General features: G+C 42.7%; 1 protein-coding gene across 1 annotated transcript in view; it reads left to right on the top strand.

Moving 5' to 3' along the window:
* LOC143773362 (zinc metalloproteinase-disintegrin-like berythractivase) overlaps positions 1-20,644 on the top strand; it is a 120,418-nt gene extending 99,774 nt beyond the window's left edge. The window contains exons 19-21 of the mRNA XM_077260838.1: positions 18,491-18,566; positions 18,997-19,186; positions 20,513-20,644. Coding sequence (XP_077116953.1) covers positions 18,491-18,566; positions 18,997-19,163 — 243 coding nt within the window. The 3' untranslated portion in view covers positions 19,164-19,186; positions 20,513-20,644. The remainder of the gene's footprint in view (positions 1-18,490; positions 18,567-18,996; positions 19,187-20,512) is intronic.
* Positions 20,645-21,069: the final 425 nt, after the last annotated feature.

Raw genomic sequence — 21,069 nt, 5'->3', positions numbered from 1 at the left:
TCTGCTTCTGAGGATAAGTTTATCCGAGTCACCAGCCTCAGAAATCGCAGGTTAACAGCAGCTCAGATTAGAGACCAGGTCAATGCCACACAGAGTTCTAGCAGCAGACACATCTCTACAACAACTGTTAAGAGGAGACTTTGTGCAGCAGGCCTTCATGGTAAAATAGCTGCTAGGAAACCACTGCTAAGGACAGGCAGCAAGCAGAAGAGACTTGTTTGGGCTAAAGAACACAAGGAATGGACATTAGACCAGTGGAAATCTGTGCTTTGGTCTGATGAATCCAAATTTGAGATCTTTGGTTCCAACCACCGTGTCTTTGTGCGACGCAGAAAAGGTGAACGGATGGACTCTACATACCTGGTTCCCACTGTGAAGCATGGATGAGGAGGTGTGATGGTGTGGGGGTGCTTTGCTGGTGACACTGTTGGGGATTTATTAAAAATTGAAGGCATACTTAACCAGCATGGCTACCACTGCATCTAGCAGCGGCATGCTATTCCATCCGGTTTGCGTTTAGTCGGACCATCATTTATTTTTCAACAGGACAATGACCCCAAACACACCTCCAGGCTGTGTAAGGGCTATTTGACCAAGAAGGAGAGTGATGGGGTGCTACGCCAGATGACCTGGCCTCCACAGTCACCAGACCTGAATCCAATCGAGATGGTTTGGGGTGAGCTGGACCGCAGAGTGAAGGCAAAAGGGCCAACAAGTGCTAAGCATCTCTGGGAACTCCTTCAAGATTGTTGGAAGACTATTTCCGGTGACTACCTCTTGAAGCTCATCAAGAGAATACCAAGAGTGTGCAAAGCAGTCATCAAAGCAAAAGGTGGCTACTTTGAAGAACTTAGAATATAAGACATTTTCAGTTGTTTCACACTTTTTTGTTAAGTATATAATTCCACATGTGTTAATTCATTGTTTTGATGCCTTCAGTGTGAATTTACAATTTTCATAGTCATGAAAATACAGAAAAATCTTTAAATGAGAAGGTGTGTCCAAACTTTTGGTCTGTACTTTGGATATATATATATATATATATATATATATATATATATATATGTATATATATATAGTGATGCAATGACCCCTGTTACAGCTAGGGGGCGCTGTATGTGCTCCCCAGGGCAGACATTGAGGTGTAATGGGGATAGTGAGACAGTGTCCGGCATTGTGGTGAATGGCCGGTAAGTGTCGCAGAGGAGGAAGTCTTCTGCGCTGTAAGCCTCCCTTGATATGGGGAGCTGCTCCCTGCAATGCAACCCAGAGTATTTGGTCTTTGGTGCACATGAGCACTAAGATGTTGTTTAGTGAATCTGGGTCCACATGGACTGTTTATGTGAGAAACCGTGCCTGTCTATGTTTATCCTGCTGCCAAGCGAGTATTCCCCAATACGCTAGTGAGCTCTATCTTACAATATAAAAAGAGGAGGCAGCACTCCAGTAAATTATGAAAAGGTGGAATTTTTTTTTTTAGCCCATATGGTGTGGCAACGTTTCGAGAAAGGCTGGTCACAGACTCTGTCATATGTGTTTAGTGTGAACCTGCTCTCATCCATGAAGAGCACAGGGCGCCAAAATCGAATCTGCCAATCTGTGCTTTCTCGCAAATGCCAATCGCCCTGCATGGTGTTGGGCTGTATGCACAACACCCACTTGTGGACGTTGGGACGTTGGGTCCCAATGTCACCCTCATGGAGTCTGTTTCTGACAAATTGAGCAGAGACATGGATGTTAGTGGCCTGCTAGAGGTCATTTTGCAGGACTCTGGTGCTGCTCCTTCTGTTCCTCCTTGCACAAAAGGAAAAGCTAGCAGTCCTATTGCTGGGTTGTTGCTCTCCTACAGCCCCCTCCATGTCTCCTGGTGTATTAACCTGTCTCCAGGTATCTGCTCCATGCTGTGAACACTGTGCTGACTGACACAGCTACCCTTCTTGCCACAGCTCCCATTGATGTGCCATCCTGGATGAGCTGCACCAATTCTGTGAGTTGTGGACACTGCCTCATGCTACTGTACAATACCTCTAGGGGTAAGAGCAATGACAAAATGCAAAAGTGACCAAAACAGCCAAAATGGATGAGAACTGAGAAATGGTCTGTGGTCACCCCCTGCAGAACCACTCCTTTATAGGAGATGTCTTGCTTAATAACTGGACAGGTTGCCTTTTCAGAAGTGTGATTGACTTGGAGTTACATTGTGTTGTTTAAGTGTTTCCTTTATTTGTTTGAGCAGCTTGTGTATATATATATATATATATACAGTGGGGCAAAAAAGTATTTAGTCAGTCAGCAATAGTGCAAGTTCCACCACTTAAAAAGATGAGAGGCGTCTGTAATTTACATCATAGGTAGACCTCAACTATGGGAGACAAACTGAGAAAAAAAAATCCAGAAAATCACATTGTCTGTTTTTTTATCATTTTATTTGCATATTATGGAGGAAAATAAGTATTTGGTCAGAAACAAAATTTCATCTCAATACTTTGTAATATATCCTTTGTTGGCAATGACAGAGGTCACACATTTTCTGTAAGTCTTCACAAGGTTGCCACACACTGTTGTTGGTATGTTGGCCCATTCCTCCATGCAGATCTCCCCTAGAGCAGTGATGTTTTTGGCTTTTCGCTTGGCAACACGGACTTTCAACTCCCTCCAAAGGTTTTCTATAGGGTTGAGATCTGGAGACTGGCTAGGCCACTCCAGGACCTTGAAATGCTTCTTACGAAGCCACTCATTCGTTGCCCTGGAGGTGTGCTTTGGATCATTGTCATGTTGAAAGACCCAGCCACATTACATCTTCAATGCCCTTGCTGATGGAAGGAGGTTTGCACTCAAAATCTCACGATACATGGCCCCATTCATTCTTTCATGTACCCGGATCAGTCGTCCTGGCCCCTTTGCAGAGAAACAGCCCCAAAGCATGATGTTTCCACCACCATGCTTTACAGTAGGTATGGTGTTTGATGGATGCAACTCAGTATTCTTTTTCCTCCAAACACGACAAGTTGTGTTTCTACCAAACAGTTCCAGTTTGGTTTCATCAGACCATAGGACATTCTCCCAAAACTCCTCTGGATCATCCAAATGCTCTCTAGCAAACTTCAGACGGGCCCAGACATGTACTGGCTTAAGCAGTGGGACACGTCTGGCACTGCAGGATCTGAGTCCATGGTGGCGTAGTGTGTTACTTATGGTAGGCCTTGTTACATTGGTCCCAGCTCTCTGCAGTTCATTCACTAGTTCCCCCCGCGTGGTTCTGGGATTTTTGCTCACCGTTCTTGTGATCATTCTGACCCCACGGGGTGGGATTTTGCGTGGAGCCCCAGATCGAGGGAGATTATCAGTGGTCTTGAATGTCTTCCATTTTCTAATTATTGCTCCCACTGTTGATTTCTTCACTCCAAGCTGGTTGGCTATTGCAGATTCAGTCTTCCCAGCCTGGCGCAGGGCTACAATTTTGTTTCTGGTGTCCTTTGACAGCTCTTTGGTCTTCACCATAGTGGAGTTTGGAGTCAGACTGTTTGAGGGTGTGCACAGGTGTCTTTTTATACTGATAACAAGTTTAAACAGGTGCCATTACTACAGGTAATGAGTGGAGGAAAGAGGAGACTCTTAAAGAAGAAGTTACAGGTCTGTGAGAGCCAGAAATCTTGATTGTTTGTTTCTGACCAAATACTTATTTTCCACCATATTATGCAAATAAAATGATAATAAAACAGACAAAGTGATTTTCTGGATTTTTTTTTCTCAGTTTGTCTCCCATAGTTGAGGTCTACCTATGATGTAAATTACAGACGCCTCTCATCTTTTTAAGTGGTGGAACTTGCACTATTGCTGACTGACTAAATACTTTTTTGCCCCACTGTATATATACACAGTATATATATATATATATATATATATATATATATATATATATATATATATATATATATATATATATATATATATATATATATATTGTGGTAGATCAGCTCACTCGGCTGCACACGAGGGTAGACCACTGTCTCTTAAAGACTCTCATTGGTCTATTGCTGCATAAGAAAGTGCAGAGTTATCAAAATAAAACAAGGCCTTCTTGGCCTAAAGAAAAAAAACAAAGCAAAACATACAGCACAGTCTGAGTGGTTTCAGGGATCCTTCCGCTCAGGGAAAAAGAAACAACATTGGCAGGTTTAGCTTCCTTGTCAGGACACCTAGCATTTGAGTTCCACTCTCCAAGCCTACAATAAATGACTCTGGAGGCCAACTACTTAAACCCCAGACCACACCCTGGGCTGGAGATAAGGTGGATAACCTTGTACCTGCTCTGTGGTTGTCCACAAAGACCTAGCCCTTAAAAAGGCTGATTAACCCATGTCAATACATAGTGTGCTGGAGAAAACTTCTGAGTTTCAAATCACTAAAGTAATGCAATAAAGGAGTGTACACAATTATGCTGAACACACACACACATATATATATATATATATATGTATATATAAACTCAAAAAAAGGAAAAGCAGCACAAAATAATTGAAAAAAAGTGGACTTTAAAGGTAAGGTACCGCGTTTGTAGATCATTAATAAATCACTGTAATGTAGCATAACATGCTGCTATAACCAAGTTTTAAATGCATGTGAAACAGATTTCGTGTGTTATATGTGTTTAAAGAAGGAACTGGGGGCTGACATCTTGGTTTTGCAGCAGTAGCAGGGCACTAACAGTGTCATTTTACAGCACCCCATGGACATAGGAGATAATAGACCGGCGCTGACCCTATCTTTAACATTGGAGAGGTGTTAGCAGTGAGCTGGGCACGCCTCTGTGGGCTGCACAACTCACTGCTGTAGGTGTGACTAGCAGCCATTGTATTATAGCCCAGTGCTCTCTGCCCAGCTCCACTTACTCTCTATCACAGGAGCTCCATTCACTCCATTAAGCTGCATTCCCAGCCTGCAGAGAGAGGTGACACCTGATACAATGTATCTCTCCCCTCCCTCCACAATGCCTGGCCATTCACTGCAGACCTGGAGCTCCTTCTTATCTTACTGAGGGATGAGTCACAGACAGCTCTGCACAGTACACAATGCTGCTCCATACACATCACATAAACTAACTGGGCTTCTGATGCACTAACTGCTGGTGATAGCAGATCACAGGGCAGTCACACACAAAATGGCTCTGCCCTGTGATGCTGCTCTTCATTCTGCCCCAGGGATATTAGACCACCCAAAAGGGGAGGGAAATGCTGATGTCAGCAGTTACTGCCCAGATTTTCCAGCTAACAGTAAAGCTGGTAAGTCTCACTATAGCTGCTTGAGGTCTAAAACGGAAAATGCTCCCCCTAGTGGTCAATATATATATATGTAAGAAAATATATAATATTTTTCATATAGAAATGTTTGCAAACAGTGCAAACATTGCATTAATACATTTTATTTACTATTTTAAGCTTAATTTCACAAAAAAACAAACTACAAGAAAACTGGTGGCACCTTCCCTTTAATGCCTGAACGGCATATCCTTTGTCAAGCCACACATCCGAAACGTTGCCACGCCGTTCAGGCATTAAAGTCCACTCTTTTTCAATTATTTTGTGCTGCTTTTCCTTTTTTTGAGTTTATTACTTTTTGACCATTGGATTGCTGGTCGGAAGAGCTCTGCATGCCTTGTAAGGTAGTAATTTGATGCTGTTCCAATTTTTTCACTTTATATGTATATATATACACTAGATGGTGGCCCGATTCTAACGCATCGGGTATTCTGGAATATGTATGTATGTATGTATATAGCAGCCACATAGTATATAGCACTGGCCACGTAGTACATAGGAGCCATGTAGTATGTAGCAGACACGCAGTATATAACACAGCCACGTAGTATATAACACAGCCCACGTAATATATAGCACTGCCCACGCAGTATATAACACAGCCCATGCAGTAAATAACACAGGCCACGCAGTATATAACACAGGCCACGCAGTATATAACACAGGCCACGCAGTATATAATACAGGCTACACAGTATATAACAGTGGCCACGCAGTATATAACACAGCCCACGTAGTATATAGCAATGTGGGCACCATATCCCTGTTAAAAAAAATAATTAAAATAAAAAATAGTTATATACTCACCCACTGGCGTCCAGCGAAGCTGTTCAGATGCGCGCGCTGCTGCTGCCGCCAGCTTCCGTTCCAAGCGATGCATTGCGAAATTACTCAGATGACTTAGCGGTCTCGTGAGACTGCTTAGTCTTCTGGGTAATTTCGCAATGCATCTCTGGGAACGGAAGCTGGCAGCAGCCGTGCGCGCATCGGCGGGCGACGGAAGGTGGGAATAGCAGATTTTTTGTTTTTTTATTATTTTTAACATTAGATCTTTTTACTATTGATGTTGCATAGGCAGCATCAGTAGTAAAAAGTTGGTCACACAGGGTTAATTGCAGCGTTAACGGAGTGCGTTACCCGCGGCATAACGCGGTCCGTTAACGCTGCCGTTAACCCTGTGTTGCGGCCGACCAATCAGCGACGCGGGATTTCCATTACAGACAGACAGACAGACGAAAGTACCCCTTAGACAATTATATACAGTACAGACCAAAAGTGTGGACACACCTTCTCATTTAAAGATTTTTCTGTATTTTCATGACTATGAAAATTGTAAATTCACACTGAAGGCATCAAAACTATGAATTAACACATGTGGAATTATATACTTAACAAACAAGTGTGAAAATACTGAAAATATGTCTTATATTATAGGTTCTTCAAAGTAGCCACCTTTTGCTTTGATGACTGCTTTGCACACTTGGCTGTTGTGAATTTGGTTTCTGGGCTCCCCCGGTGGTTTCTGGTGGTACTGCACTTGTGTGCTTCATCTCCTCTGTTCACCTGTTTCCATCAGGATGTGGGAGTTGTCTATTTAGCCTTGCTCCTCAGTCATTTCTATGCCGGCCAACAATGTTACCAGAAGCCTTTCTGTTGCATGTTCCTGCTTCTAGACTACTATCAGCTAAGTTGGACTTGTAGTCCTAAGTTTGTTTTGCATTTTGTTCCAGTTCTCTGTGATTGAATATTTCTGAGGCTGGAAGCTCTTGTGAGCTGAAATTGCCACTCTGGTGTCATGAGTTGATATTAGAGTCTTAAAGTAATTTCAGGATGGTATTTTGAAAGGGTTTTCAGCTGACCGTGAAGTTCCCTTTTCTGTCTTCCTACTATCTAGTAAGCGGACCTCAATTTGCTAAACCTATCTTCATACTTCGTATGTCAATTTCCTCTAAAATCACCGCCAATATATGTGGGGGCTACTGTCTGCCTTTTGGGGAAAATTTCTCTAGAGGTAAGCCAGGTCTGTATTTTCCTCTGCTAGGGTCAGTCAGTCCTCCGGCTGGCGCTGGGCGTCTAGGGATAAAACGTAGGCACGCTACCCGGCCACTGTTAGTTGTGCGGTAGGTTTAGCTCACGGTCAGCTCGAGTTCCCATCTTCCAAGAGCTAGTCCTTTTGTATGCTTTACTACGTTCTCTTGCCATTGAGAACCATGACACTTGGCATTCTCTTGATGAGCTTCAAGAGGTAGTCACCGGAAATGGTTTTCACTTCACAGGTGTGCCCTATCAGGTTTAATAAGTGGGATTTCTTGCCTTATAAATGGGGTTGGGACCATCAGTTGTGTTGAGAAGAAGTCTGGTGGATACACAGCTGATAGTCCTACTGAAGAGACTGTTAGAATTTGTATTATGGCAAGAAAAAAGCAGCTAAGTAAAGAAAAACGAGTGGCCGTCATTACTTTCAGAAATTAAGGTCAGTCAGTCCGAAAAATTGGGAAAACTTTGAAAGCATCCCCAAGTGCAGTTGCAAAAACCATCAAGCCATCAAAAAATGGCTCACATGAGCACCGCCCCAGGAAAGGAAGACCAAGAGTCACCTCTGCTTCTGAGGATAAGTTTATCTGAGTCACCAGCCTCAGAAATCATAGGTTAACAGCAGCTCAGATTAGAGACCAGGTCAATGCCACACAGAGTTCTAGCAGCAGACACATCTCTACAACAACTGTTAAGAGGAGACTTTGTGCAGCAGGCCTTCATGGTAAAATAACTGCTAGGAAACCACTGCTAAGGACAGGCAACAAGCAGAAGAGACTTGTTTGGGCTAAAGAACACAAGGAATGGACATAAGACCAGTGGAAATCTGTGCTTTGGTCTGATGAGTCCAAATTTGAGATCTTTGGTTCCAACCACCGTGTCTTTGTGCGACGCAGAAAAGGTGAACGGATGGACTCTACATGCCTGGTTCCCACCGTGAAGCATGGAGGAGGAGGTGTGATGGTGTGGGAGTGCTTTGCCGGTGACACTGTTGGGGATTTATTCAAAATTGAAGGCATACTGAACCAGCATGGCTACCACAGCATCTTGCAGCGGCATGCTATTCCATCCGGTTTGCGTTTAGTTGGACCATCATTTATTTTTCAACAGGACAATGACCCCAAACACACCTCCAGGCTGTGTAAGGGCTATTTGACCAAGAAGGAGAGTGATGAGGTGCTACGCCAGATCACCTGGCTCCACAGTCACCAGACCTGAACCCAATCGAGATGGTTTGGGGTGAGCTGGACCACAGAGTGAAGACAAGAGGGCCAACAAGTGCTAAGCATCTCAGGGAACTCCTTCAAGATTGTTGGAAGACCATTTCCAGTGACTACCTCTTGAAGCTCATCAAGAGAATGCCAAGAGTGTGCAATGCAGTGTGAATTTACAATTTTCATTGTCATGAAAATACAGAAAAATCTTTAAATGAGAATGTGTGTCCAAACTTTTGGTCTGTACTGTATATAGATATATATACTACAGTTCAAAAGTTTATGGTCACTATGAAATTTTCTTATTTTTGAAAGAAAGCCAGTTTTTTCCAATGAAGCTAACATTAAATGATTCAGAAATACACTCTATGCAATGCAAACATCTGGTTTGTAATTCAATATCTTCATAGGTGTATAGAGGCCCATTTCCAACCACCATCACTCCAGTGTTCTTAGGGTACTGTGTGTTTGCTAACTGTGTAAGAAGGCTAATGGATGCTTAGAATACCCTTGAAAACCCTTGTGCAAGTATGTTAGCACAGCTAAAAACAGTTTGGCTGATTAGAGAATCTATAAATCTGACCTTCCTGTGAGCTAGTTGAGAATCTGGAGCATTTGTTGGTTCCATTAAACTCTCAAAATGGCCAGAAAAAAAGAACTTTCATGTGAATCTCGACAGTCTATTCTTGTTCTTAGAAATGAAGGTTATTCCATGCGAGAAATTGCCAAGAAACTGAAGATTTCCTACAACGGTGTGTACTACTCCAGTCAGAGGAGGCTCTAACCAGAGTAGAAAGAGAAGTAGGAGGCCCCGCTGCACAACTGAGCAACAAGACAAGTACATTAGAGTCTGTAGTTTGAGAAATCGACGCCTCACAGGTCCTCAACTGGCAGCTTCATTAAATAGTACACGCAAAACGCTAGTGTCAACGTCTACAGTGAAGAGGCAACTCCGGGATGCTGACCTTCAGGGCAGAGTGGCAAAGAAAAAGCTATATCTGAGACTGGCTAATAAAAGGAAAAGGTTAATATGGGCAAAAGAACACAGACATTGGACAGAGGAAGATTGGAAAAAAAGTGTTATGGACAGACAAATCCAAGTTTGAGGTGTTTGGATCACACAGAAGAACATTTGTGAGACGCAGAACAACTGAAAAGATGCTGGAAGAGTGCCTGATGCCATCTGTCAAGCATGGTGGAGGTAATGTCATGGTCTGGGGTTGCTTTGGTGCTGGTAAAGTGGGAGATTTGTACAAGGTAAAAGGGATTTTGAATACGGAAGGTTATCACTCCAATTTGCAACGCCATGCCATTCCCTGTGGACAGCGCTTGATTGGAGCCAGTTTCATCCTACAACAGGACAATGACCCAAAGCACACCTCCAAATTATGCAAGAACTATTTAGGGAAGAAGTAGGCAGCTGCTATTCTATCTGTAATGGAGTGGCCAGCGCAGTCACCAGATCACAACCCCATTGAGCTGTTGTGGGAGCAGCTTGAACGTATGGTACGCAAAAAGTACCCATCAATCCAAACCAACATGTGAGAGGGGCTACTGAAAGCATGGAGTGAAATTTCTCCAGATTACCTCAGCAAATTAACTGCTAGAATGCAAAGGTCTGCAACGCTGTATTTGCTGCAAAGGGAGCATTCTTTCACGAAAGCAAAGTTTGAAAGAGAAAATTAGTATTTCAAATAAAAATCTTTTTTTTTAACCTTGTCAATATCTGGACTAAATTTTCAATTCATTTGGCAACCCATTTGATTAATAAAAGTATGAGTTTTCATGGAAAACACAAAATTGTCTGGGTGACCCTAAACTTTGCAACCGTAGTGTATATACACTGCTCAAAAAAATAAAGGGAACACTTAAACAACAGAATATAACTCCAAGTAAATCAAACTTCTGTGAAATAAAACTGTCTACTTAGGAAGCAACACTGATTGACAATCAATTTCACATGCTGTTGTTTAACCCCTTCCTGACATCAGACGTACTATCCCGTCGAGGTGGGGTGGGCCCGTATGACCGCCGACGGGATAGTACGTCATCACCGATCAGCGGCGCTCACGGGGGGAGCGCGGCCGATCGCGGCCGGGTGTCAGCTGCATATCGCAGCTGACATCCGGCACTATGTGCCAGGAGCGGTCACGGACCGCCCCCGGCACATTAACCCCCGGCACACCGCGATCAAACATGATCGCAGTGTACCGCGGTATAGGGAAGCATCGCGCAGGGAGGGGGCTCCCTGCGGGCTTCCCTGAGACCCCCGGAGCAACGCGATGTGATCGCGTTGCTCTGAGGGTCTCCTACCTCCCTCCTCGCCGCAGGTCCCGGATCCAAGATGGCCGCGGCATCCGGGTCCTGCAGTGAGGGAGGTGGCTTACCGAGTGTCTGCTCAGAGCAGACACTTGGTAAGCCTGCAGCCCTGCACAGCAGATCGTCGATCTGGCAGAGTGCTGTGCACACTGCCAGATCAATGATCTGTGATGTCCCCCCCTGGGACAAAGTAAAAAAGTAAAAAAAAAAATTTTCCACATGTGTAAAAAAAAAAAAAAAAAAAAAAAATCCTAAATAAATAATAATAAAAAAATATATATTATTCCCATAAATACATTTCTTTATCTAAGTAAAAAAAACAAAACAATAAAAGTACACATATTTAGTATCGCCGCGTCCGTAACGACCCAACCTATAAAACTGCCCCACTAGTTAACCCCTTCAGTAAACACCGTAAGAAAAAAAAAAAAAAACGAGGCAAAAAACAACGCTTTATTACCATACCGCCGAACAAAAAGTGGAATAACACACGATCAAAAAGACTGATATAAATATCCATGGTACCGCTGAAAACGTCATCTTGTCCCGCAAAAAACAAGCCGCCATACAGCATCATCAGCAAAAAAATAAAAAAGTTATAGTCCTGAGAATAAAGCGATACCAAAATAATTATTTTTTCTATATTTTAGTTTTTATCGTATAAAAGCGCCAAAACATAAAAAAATGATATAAATGAGATATCGCTGTAATCGTACTGACCCGACGAATAAAAATGCTTTATCAATTTTACCAAACGCGGAACGGTATAAACGCCTCTCCCAAAAGAAATTCATGAATAGCAGGTTTTTGGTCATTCTGCCTCACAAAAATCGGAATAAAAAGCGATCAAAAACGGTCACGTGTCCGAAAATGTTACCAATAAAAACGTCAACTCGTCCCGCAAAAAACAAGACCTCACATGACTCTGTGGAGCAAAATGTGGAAAAATTATAGGTCTCAAAATGTGGAGACGCAAAAACTTTTTTGCTATAAAAAGCGTCGCTGGTTTCACACTTGCGTTTTTGTCTGCAGCGTTTTTTGCACAAAAAAACGCATGCGTTTTGTCCCTATATTTAACATTGAAAACGCATGCGTTTTTTTTGTACGCGTTTGGTCGCGTTTTCAAACGCATGCGGTTTTTTTCTGCATGCGTTCATTTTCAGAAATACAACCTGCAGTATTTTCTTGCGTTTTTAAGCACATGCGTTTGTTTGCGTTAAAAACGCATGCATTTTTATCGAAAAAAAACAGAAAACACACTGAAAAGCCACCCACCACCATCAAGGTGATAAAGGGATCCAAACCCTAACCCTAACTCTACCCCTAACCTCACCCCTAACCGTTTAATGAATATTTTCTGACAGTCATAGTGCCACGTATTTCAGTGCCACATATTTCAGTGCCACGTATTTCAGTGCCACGTATTTCAGTGCCACGTTTTTCAGTGCCACGTATCACGTATTTCAGTGCCACGTGTTTCAGTGCCACATATTTCAGTGCCACGTATCACGTATTTCAGTGCCACATATTTTAGTACCACGTATTTCAGTGCCACGTATTTAAGTGCCACGTATTTCAGTGCCACGTATTTCAGTGCCACGTATTTCAGTGCCACGTATTTCAGTGCCACGTATTTCAGTGCCACGTATTTAAGTGCCACGTATCACATATTTCAGTGCCACGTATTTCAGTGCCACGTATTTCAGTGCCACGTATTTCAGTGCCACGTATTTCAGTGCCACGTATCACATATTTCAGTGCCACGTATTTCAGTGCCACGTATTTCAGTGCCACGTATTTCAGTGCCACGTATTTCAGTGCCACGTATTTCAGTGCCACGTATCACGTATTTCAGTGCCACGTGTTTCAGTGCCACGTATTTAAGTGCCACGTATCACGTATTTCAGTGCCACGTATTTCAGTGCCACGTATTTCAGTGCCACGTATTTCAGTGCCACGTATCACATATTTCAGTGCCACGTGTTTCAGTGCCACGTATTTAAGTGCCACGTATCACGTATTTCAGTGCCACGTATTTCAGTGCCACGTATTTCAGTGCCACGTATTTCAGTGCCACGTATTTCAGTGCCACGTATTTCAGTCACGTTTAGGGTTAGGGTTAGGGGTAGGGTTAGGGTTAGGGTTAGGGCTAGGGTTGGAGGTAAAGTTAGGGTTAGGGTTTGGATTACATTTACGTTTGGATTAGGGTTGGGATTAGAATTATGGGTGTGTCAGGGCTAGGGGTGTGGTTAGGGTTACCGTTGGGATTAGGGTTAGGGGTGTGTTTGGGTTAGGGTTTCAGGTAGAATTGGGGAGTTTCCACTGTCCAGGCACATCAGGGGCTCTCCAAGCGCGACATGGCGTCCAATCTCAATTCCAGCCAATTCTGCGTTGAAAAAGTAAAACAGTGCTCCTTCCCTTCCGAGCTCTCCCGTGCGCCCAAAAAGGGGTTTACCCCAACATATGTATTATCAGCGTACTCGGGACAAATTGAACAACAACTTCTGGGGTCCAAGTTCTCTTGTTATCCTTAGGAAAATAAAAATTTGGGGGGCTAAAAATCATTTTTGTGGGAAAAAAAAAGATGTTTTATTTTCACGGCTCTGCGTTATAAACTGTAGTGAAACACTTGGGGGTTCAAAGTTCTCACAACACATCTAGATAAGTTCCTTGGGAGGTCTAGTTTCCAATATGGGGTCACTTGTGGGGGGTTTGTACTGTTTGGGTACATCAGGGGCTCTGCAAATGCAACGTGACGGCTGCTGACCAATCCATTTAAGTCTGCATTCCAAATGGCGCTCCTTCCCTTCCGAGCTCTGTCATGCACCCAAACAGTGGTTCCCCCCACATATGGGGTATCAGCGTACTCAGGACAAATTGGACAACAACTTATGGGGTCTAATTTATCCTGTTACCCTTGTGAAAATACAAAACTGGGGGCTAAAAAATCATTTTTGTGAAAAAAAAAAAGAATTTTTATTTTCACGGCTTTGCGCTATAAACTTTAGTGAAACACTTGGGGGTTCAAAGTTCTCAAAACACATCTAGATAAGTTCCTTGGGAGGTCTAGTTTCCAATATGGGGTCACTTGTGGGGGGTTTGTACTGTTTGGGTACATCAGGGGCTCTGCAAATGCAACGTGACGGCTGCTGACCAATCCATTTAAGTCTGCATTCCAAATGGCGCTCCTTCCCTTCCGAGCTCTGTCATGCGCCCAAACAGTGGTTCCCCCCCACATATGGGGTATCAGCGTACTCAGGACAAATTGGAAAACAAATTTTGGGGTCCAATTTATTCTGTTACCCTTGTAAAAATACAAAGCTGGGTGCTAAAAAATCATTTTTGAGAAAAAAAATAAAAATTATTTTCACGGCTCTGCGTTATAATCTGTAGTGAAACACTTGGGGGTTCAAAGCTCTCAAAACACATCTAGATAAGATCCTTAGGGGGTCTACTTTCCAAAATGGTGTCACTTGTAGGGAGTTTCAATGTTTAGGCACATCAGGGGCTCTCCAAACGCAACATGGCGTCCCATCTCAATTCCAGTCAATTTTGCATTGAAAAGTCAAATGGCGCTCCTTCCCTTCCAAGCTCTGCCATGCGCCCAAACAATGGTTTACACCCACATATGGGGTATCATCGTACTCAGGACAAATTGCACAACATTTTTTGGGGTCCAATTTCTTCTCTTACCCTTGGGAAAATAAAAAATTGGGGGCGAAAAGATCATTTTTGTGAAAAAATATGATTTTTTATTTTTACGGCTCTGCATTATAAACTTCTGTGAAGCACTTGGTGGGTCAAAGTGCTCACCACACATCAAGATAAGTTCCTTAGGGGGTCTACTTTCCAAAATGGTGTCACTTGTAGGGGGTTTCAGTGTTTAGGCACATCAGGGGCTCTCCAAACGCAACATGGCGTCCCATCTCAATTCCAGTCAATTTTGCATTGAAAAGTCAAATGGCGCTCCTTTCCTTCCGAGCTCTGCCATACGCCCAAACAGTGGTTTACCCCCACATATGGGGTATCAGCGTACTCAGGACAAATTGTACAACAACTGTGGGGGTCCATTTTCTCCTGTTACCCTTGGTAAAATAAAACAAATTGGAGCTGAAATAAATTTTGTGTGAAAAAAAGTTAAATGTTCATTTTTATTTAAACATTCCAAAAATTCCTGTGAAACACCTGAAGGGTTAATAAACTTCTTGAATGTGGTTTTGAGCACCTTGAGGGGTGCAGTTTTTAGAATGGTGTCACACTTGAGTATTTTCTATCATATAGACCCCTCAAAATGACTTCAAATGAGATGTGGTCCCTAAAAAAAAATGGTGTTGTAAAAATGAGAAATTGCTGGTCAACTTTTAACCCTTATAACTCCGTCACAAAAAAAAATTTTGGTTCCAAAATTGTACTGATGTAAAGTAGACATGTGGGAAATGTTACTTATTAAGTATTTTGCATGACATATGTCTGTGATTTAAGGGCATAAAAATTCAAAGTTGGAAAATTGCAAAATTTTCAAAATTTTCGCCAAATTTCCATTTTTTTCACAAATAAACGCAAGTTATATCGAATAAATTTTACCACTAACATGAAGTACAATATGTCACGAGAAAACAATGTCAGAATCGCCAAGATCCGTCAAAGCGTTCCAGAGTTATAGCCTCATAAAGGGACAGTGGTCAGAATTGTAAAAATTGGCCCGGTCATTAACGTGCAAACCACCCTTGGGGGTGAAGGGGTTAAATGGAATAGGCAACAGATGGAAATTATTAGCAATTATCAAGACACACTCAATAAAGGAGTGGTTCTGCATGTGGGGACAACAGACCACATCTCAGTACCAATGCCTTCTGGCTGATGTTTTGGTCACTTTTGAATGTTGGTTGTGCCTTCACACTCGTGGTAGCATGAGACAGACTCTACAACCCACACAAGTGGCTCAGGTAGTGCAGCTCATCCAGGATGGCGCATCAATGCGAGCTGTGGCAAGAAGGTTTGCTGTGTCTGTCAGCGTAGTGTCCAGAGGCTGGAGGCGCTACCAGGAGACAGGCCAGTACACCAGGAGACATGGAGGGGGCCGTAGGAGGGCAACAACCCAGCAGCAGGACCGCTACCTCTGCCTTTGTGCAAGGAGGAACAGCAGGAGCACTGCAAAATGACCTCCAGCAGGCCACAAATGTGCATGTGTCTGCACAAACGGTTAGAAACCGACTCCATGAGGATGGTCTGAGTGCCCGACGTCCACAGATGGGGGTTGTGCTCACAGCCCAACACCGTGCAGGATGCTTGGCATTTGCCACAGAACACCACGATTGGCAAATTCGCCACTGGCACCCTGTGCTCTTCACAGATGAAGGCAGGTTCACACTGAGCACAAGTGACAGACGTGACAGAGTCTGGAGATGCCGTGGAGAGCAATTTGCTGCCTGCAACATCCTTCAGCATGACAGGTTTGGCAGTGGATCAGTAATGGTGTGGGGTGCCGTTTCTTTGGAGGGCCGCACAGCTCTCCATATGCTCGCCATAGGTAGCCTGACTTCCATTAGGTACCGAGATGAGATCCTCAGACCCCTTGTGAGACCATATGCTGGTGCGGTTGGCCCTGGGTTCCTCCTACTGCAGGACAATGCCAGACCTCATGTGGCTGGAGTGTGTTTGCAGTTTGTGCAAGATGAAGCCATTGAAGCTATGGACTGGCCTGCCCTTTCCCCAGGCCTGAATCCGATTGAACATCTGGGACATCATGTCTCGCTCCATCCACCAATGTCACGTTGCACCACAGACTGTCCAGGAGTTGACGGATGCTTTAGTCGAGGTCTGGGAGAAGATCCCTCAGGAGACCATCCGCCGCCTCATCAGGATCATGCCCAGGCGTTGTACAATAGGGAGGTCATACAGGCTTGGGGAGGCCACATACAATACAGAGCATCTTTTCCTTGTCATGAAGCATTTCCACTGAAGTTGGATCAGCCTGTAATTTGATTTTCCACTTTGATTTTGAGTAACAATCCAAATCCAGAACTCCATGGGATATTAATTTTGATTTACATTGATAATTGTTATGTTATATTGTTCTGAACACATTCCAATATGCAATGAGTAAAAATTTTCAACTGGAATATTTAATTCAGAGATATCTAGGATGTGGTATTTTAGTGTTCCCTTTATTTTTGTGAGCAGTGTAAATAGTGTTCAGCATAATTGTGTACACTCCTTTTGTAAAGTAAGTTTTTAATCATTATCTCACTGAGCCCAATAACAATTTCCAAAATTTTGACTAGACTAAGTTTCATAGAACTTTTTTTAACCCATAAAATGAAAGTAAGGTTAAAGGGGTTGTCCGGTCCAGAAGGATAATTCTGCAGTCAATCTGTGTGACTGGAGAATTATAAATCCCCCCCAGCACACGCATTATGCACTGCAAGGATTCGCCGGTTTCTGAACTGGGATCGGCAGATACATATGCGTTATGGAGAACATGAAGGGTGTGATCAGCTCACCTATCCCCGAGTGCACAGGATTTTAATTCCAAAGGAAAGACAGTCCACAAATAGAGGTTGATCCAGCACTTCAGATAAAATGGAAAATGTTATTCCTTCGTTAAAAACATGTGTCAAAAGAGATTCCACATTGGCAATTATTCTGCTAAATTATCCGCGGAAAACGTCCCAAAGAAGATTAAGGTCTTGGTTGGTGTACATTTTTGTTGTAATTTACACCACAAATTTACGCCACTATGATGAATTTGTCAGGTGTGCATGGCCACATCCCATATTGCTCGATCTCTGCAAACTTCTTGAAAAGTCACTTAGTCCAGTAAGTAATTCTCACGCATCATTGGTAGCTCCGTGCTGACTCGGTATGACCCCCCACAAGGTCTAAAGCAATAGAAACCTCAAAAAACCCAAGGCATGAGAGACTAGAAGAGCTAAAAAGTAGCCTTTATTCCAACCTTAAAATCGCATATGAAATACAAAAACGAGACAGGCGATGCAACGTTTTGGCCCTAGAGTGCCCTTTTCAAGCGAGAATTACAATAATTGGAGTTTCAACTTCTTGAAAAGTGTCAGTGTCCGGGACTGGTCTTAAAATGTGAAAAATCACAACATTTTTGCACAGCTAAGAGTTTCACAAAATGTGAGATATAATCAGTTTTAGACCAGAACACTGTTCAAAACTGCTTGATGAATCAGACTATAATCTCCCTTAATTTCTTTTCCAATACCTGGTGTATATTCAAGTCCAGATTCAGATGAGCGGGTTCAAAATCATCCATTTTTCATCTAGAATAAAGCAGACAATTTTACATTTGTATTGTCATCTATATGCCATTTTTTTACTTCCGTTTTATACATCCATTTTATACATCAACATTTAAAAATATAATATTAGGTCAAATACAGTTTCCTATATTAATAATTGCAAGTGGGCTGTGAAAAATGCATGACATACAGATGGTAACCCGCATGTATTCTGTTTATTTACTCACCCATAGACTTTGTAAAGATCATGGTGCATGGTGTGATTTTAATACGCTTCCATGAACAAGCTCTAATTCTGTAGTATTTGTTTTGAGGATAATAAAGCTTCTCTTTTCCATAGGTATGTGATCATGAGCTGGAGTGTCATTGTGAAGAAGGCTGGGCGCCCCCTGACTGTACTGTTAAAGGAGGATCCGGTAATAAGTTTACATGATGAGTGTTTAAAGAGGACCCGTCACTGGCAGAAAAACTTGAGTTGAATACCTTGCAAAAATCCCCTAGTTCCCCTGATTCTGCAGCTCTTTTCCGTTTTGCCCCACTTGACTTTTCCATAGGTTACAATGGCCACCACATCTTTCATGTTGATTTGAGACTGTAGTAGTCATTGAAAATGGTATTACGTGTTATATTAGTTGTGCCGAGCTGTTTTTACATTTTTATATATTGCAATCTTCAGAAAACTGGTAAATTTGGAAAATGAGGTTTGAATAATTTTGATTGCAACTTTGGTCATCTAAATGTATATGGGAGCTGACAGGTAAAACCCTATAAAGAAGCGCTGGTAGTATTGCCACAAATAATCCCCTGTGCCGCGGTGATGTCATTTTCTCTTTATTCATTTTGCAGATGGCTTTGGCTTTACAGATGGATTTGGCTTTACAGATGGCTTCGACTTTACAGATGTCTATGACATTACAGATGGCCGCTTCCCATCATTTTCTGTTCTGCATTTGTTTTCATGGTGGTGGACATCACTGTTACCAATCTTCTCAATATTGGTGTCAACCTTCTAGTTACCAGTTTGCATCGTCAGGATGTGAGTTTCTAACACGTTCACAGAAATCTTTGGTCGAAATTAAATAGGGCAGATTTACTGATTCTGAACAATATGACAGTTGTAAGGCAGTGACTGGTAAAGTCCTAGAAGGTATATGCGTTCTATCAAGATTTATACAAGTTACGTTACATTCGTGCATTCGTGTGAAATGCCCGTGTGCAGTCTCAGACAGCACACCTACACATAGTTTCATTGAGCTATACACAAATCTGGGAAAACCTAGATATGAGAGTGACCTCCATGAGATTCGGAGTAGGTCCTTTCCTGATCAGTGTTTGCTGATCAGAATCAGACATACAAGTCTGTGGGAGGAACTGAGAGGAACCTGCACATGGTCAGTCACGACTGCAGAGACCAACATTTTAAAGCCCTCCCCTCCTTGGCCCAATAAAGCACAACACACAAATTATTTTGTTGGACGGGGTTCGTCCATAGTTTTTTTTTTAAATGTAACCATTAAACCAGTTAAAGTGCCATGTAAATTATCACCTTAGTTGAAGCAATATGCTGGTCGCGGGACTCCCAGTGAGTAAATCTGCCTTCAATTCCATCACTTCATCTCCAGAGTAACCGTGAACCGCCAACAGTGCTCCAGCGAAGGCAGCTGGAAAGAGGCAGCTCAAGTTTGGCATGAGGCTTATATGAATATGCGATGTACCACCACATACATGGGGCGTTAAGAGGGACTTGAATACAGAGCCCAGACAGGCTGTAATATTAACAGCAGATGAAACGGGGAGTAGGGAGAGATAAAAACATTCTGCTGCATATTCTTAAATATGCCTGTAGTAACACAGCGGCAGGGCAAAACTGTGCACTGTTTATTAAGAGCTCAGACCCGGCTGCTGCAGTCAGGAATATCTCCTCTAGATGGTATGTTGTCATCCAAATCACACACAGCAGAGAGCGGCCATCACACATCACACTGGTAACACCCCTTTTATTAAAAATAAGCTCTGGAGGCAGATCCTCTTGCAGATCTATGTCCGGCCCATAGTCCTGAACAGGTAATTTACATATAATAAAATCGTGGATTTCTCTGGAATAAAACATCAGATTGCAGGTATCAAGGTATCATTTTATTCAGCTTTCTATGACCTCCATGCCCCTCTTGGAAAAGTGTCGGGGGATTAAAAAAATTGGCTGTAGTGGGAAGGATAAGTAAGATAAGGATAAGTAAAGTCTCTACAATGAGACTTGTACACATGTACTCTAACTTGAAGCTTCTGCAATGAATTCCATAATATATTACAAGGCCCCGCAGCCGCCATGTGCCATTTATAATACTGTTTTTTCTTGTTGCAGGAGGACTTAGGACCCTGGTGTGACTGCGGCCAGGATAGTTTCATTGATGACTCCACACATGGTCATTGTTCGTTACTTCTGTGGTTTTGTTTCTCTTGTGGATTAAACACTTTTAATAAATGTATTTATAATAAGTTATATATAAGCTGCTTATAATATTTGCACAACAATCAGTTGCATTCTGTAGGAGAACCTGGTAACAAGTGTTCATTTTTCATACAGTGCCCCCACAGTAAGAATGAGGTATTACACAGTTCTAATGGAATCAACAGAATGTCTATATCACGTAAGAAGAAGCCAGGTCATCCACAGAGAAAGGCAATCTTTGTATGGTTCCTGTACTCTGGCCAATAATGGAGAGTAAGGGACTCCCCTTTAGAACTTGGTATCATCAAATATTTTTATAAAACCAGGGGCCAGTGCCCCTGCATGGTGTCCCCTCCTCCTTCCATGCAGAGATGCCGGCTTAGTCACCACCCTGGCCCTCGGCGTGGTCCCAGGCATTCTGCTTCCTGTGTTTTGTTCCCAATAGCTGAGAGGGATCTTATATAAAAGAC

The sequence above is a fragment of the Ranitomeya variabilis genome, chromosome 5, assembly GCF_051348905.1.
Source record: "Ranitomeya variabilis isolate aRanVar5 chromosome 5, aRanVar5.hap1, whole genome shotgun sequence".
NCBI lineage: Eukaryota > Metazoa > Chordata > Amphibia > Anura > Dendrobatidae > Ranitomeya > Ranitomeya variabilis.
Note: the sequence above shows the minus strand (reverse complement) of the source record. Positions and strands in the feature narration are given on the sequence as shown.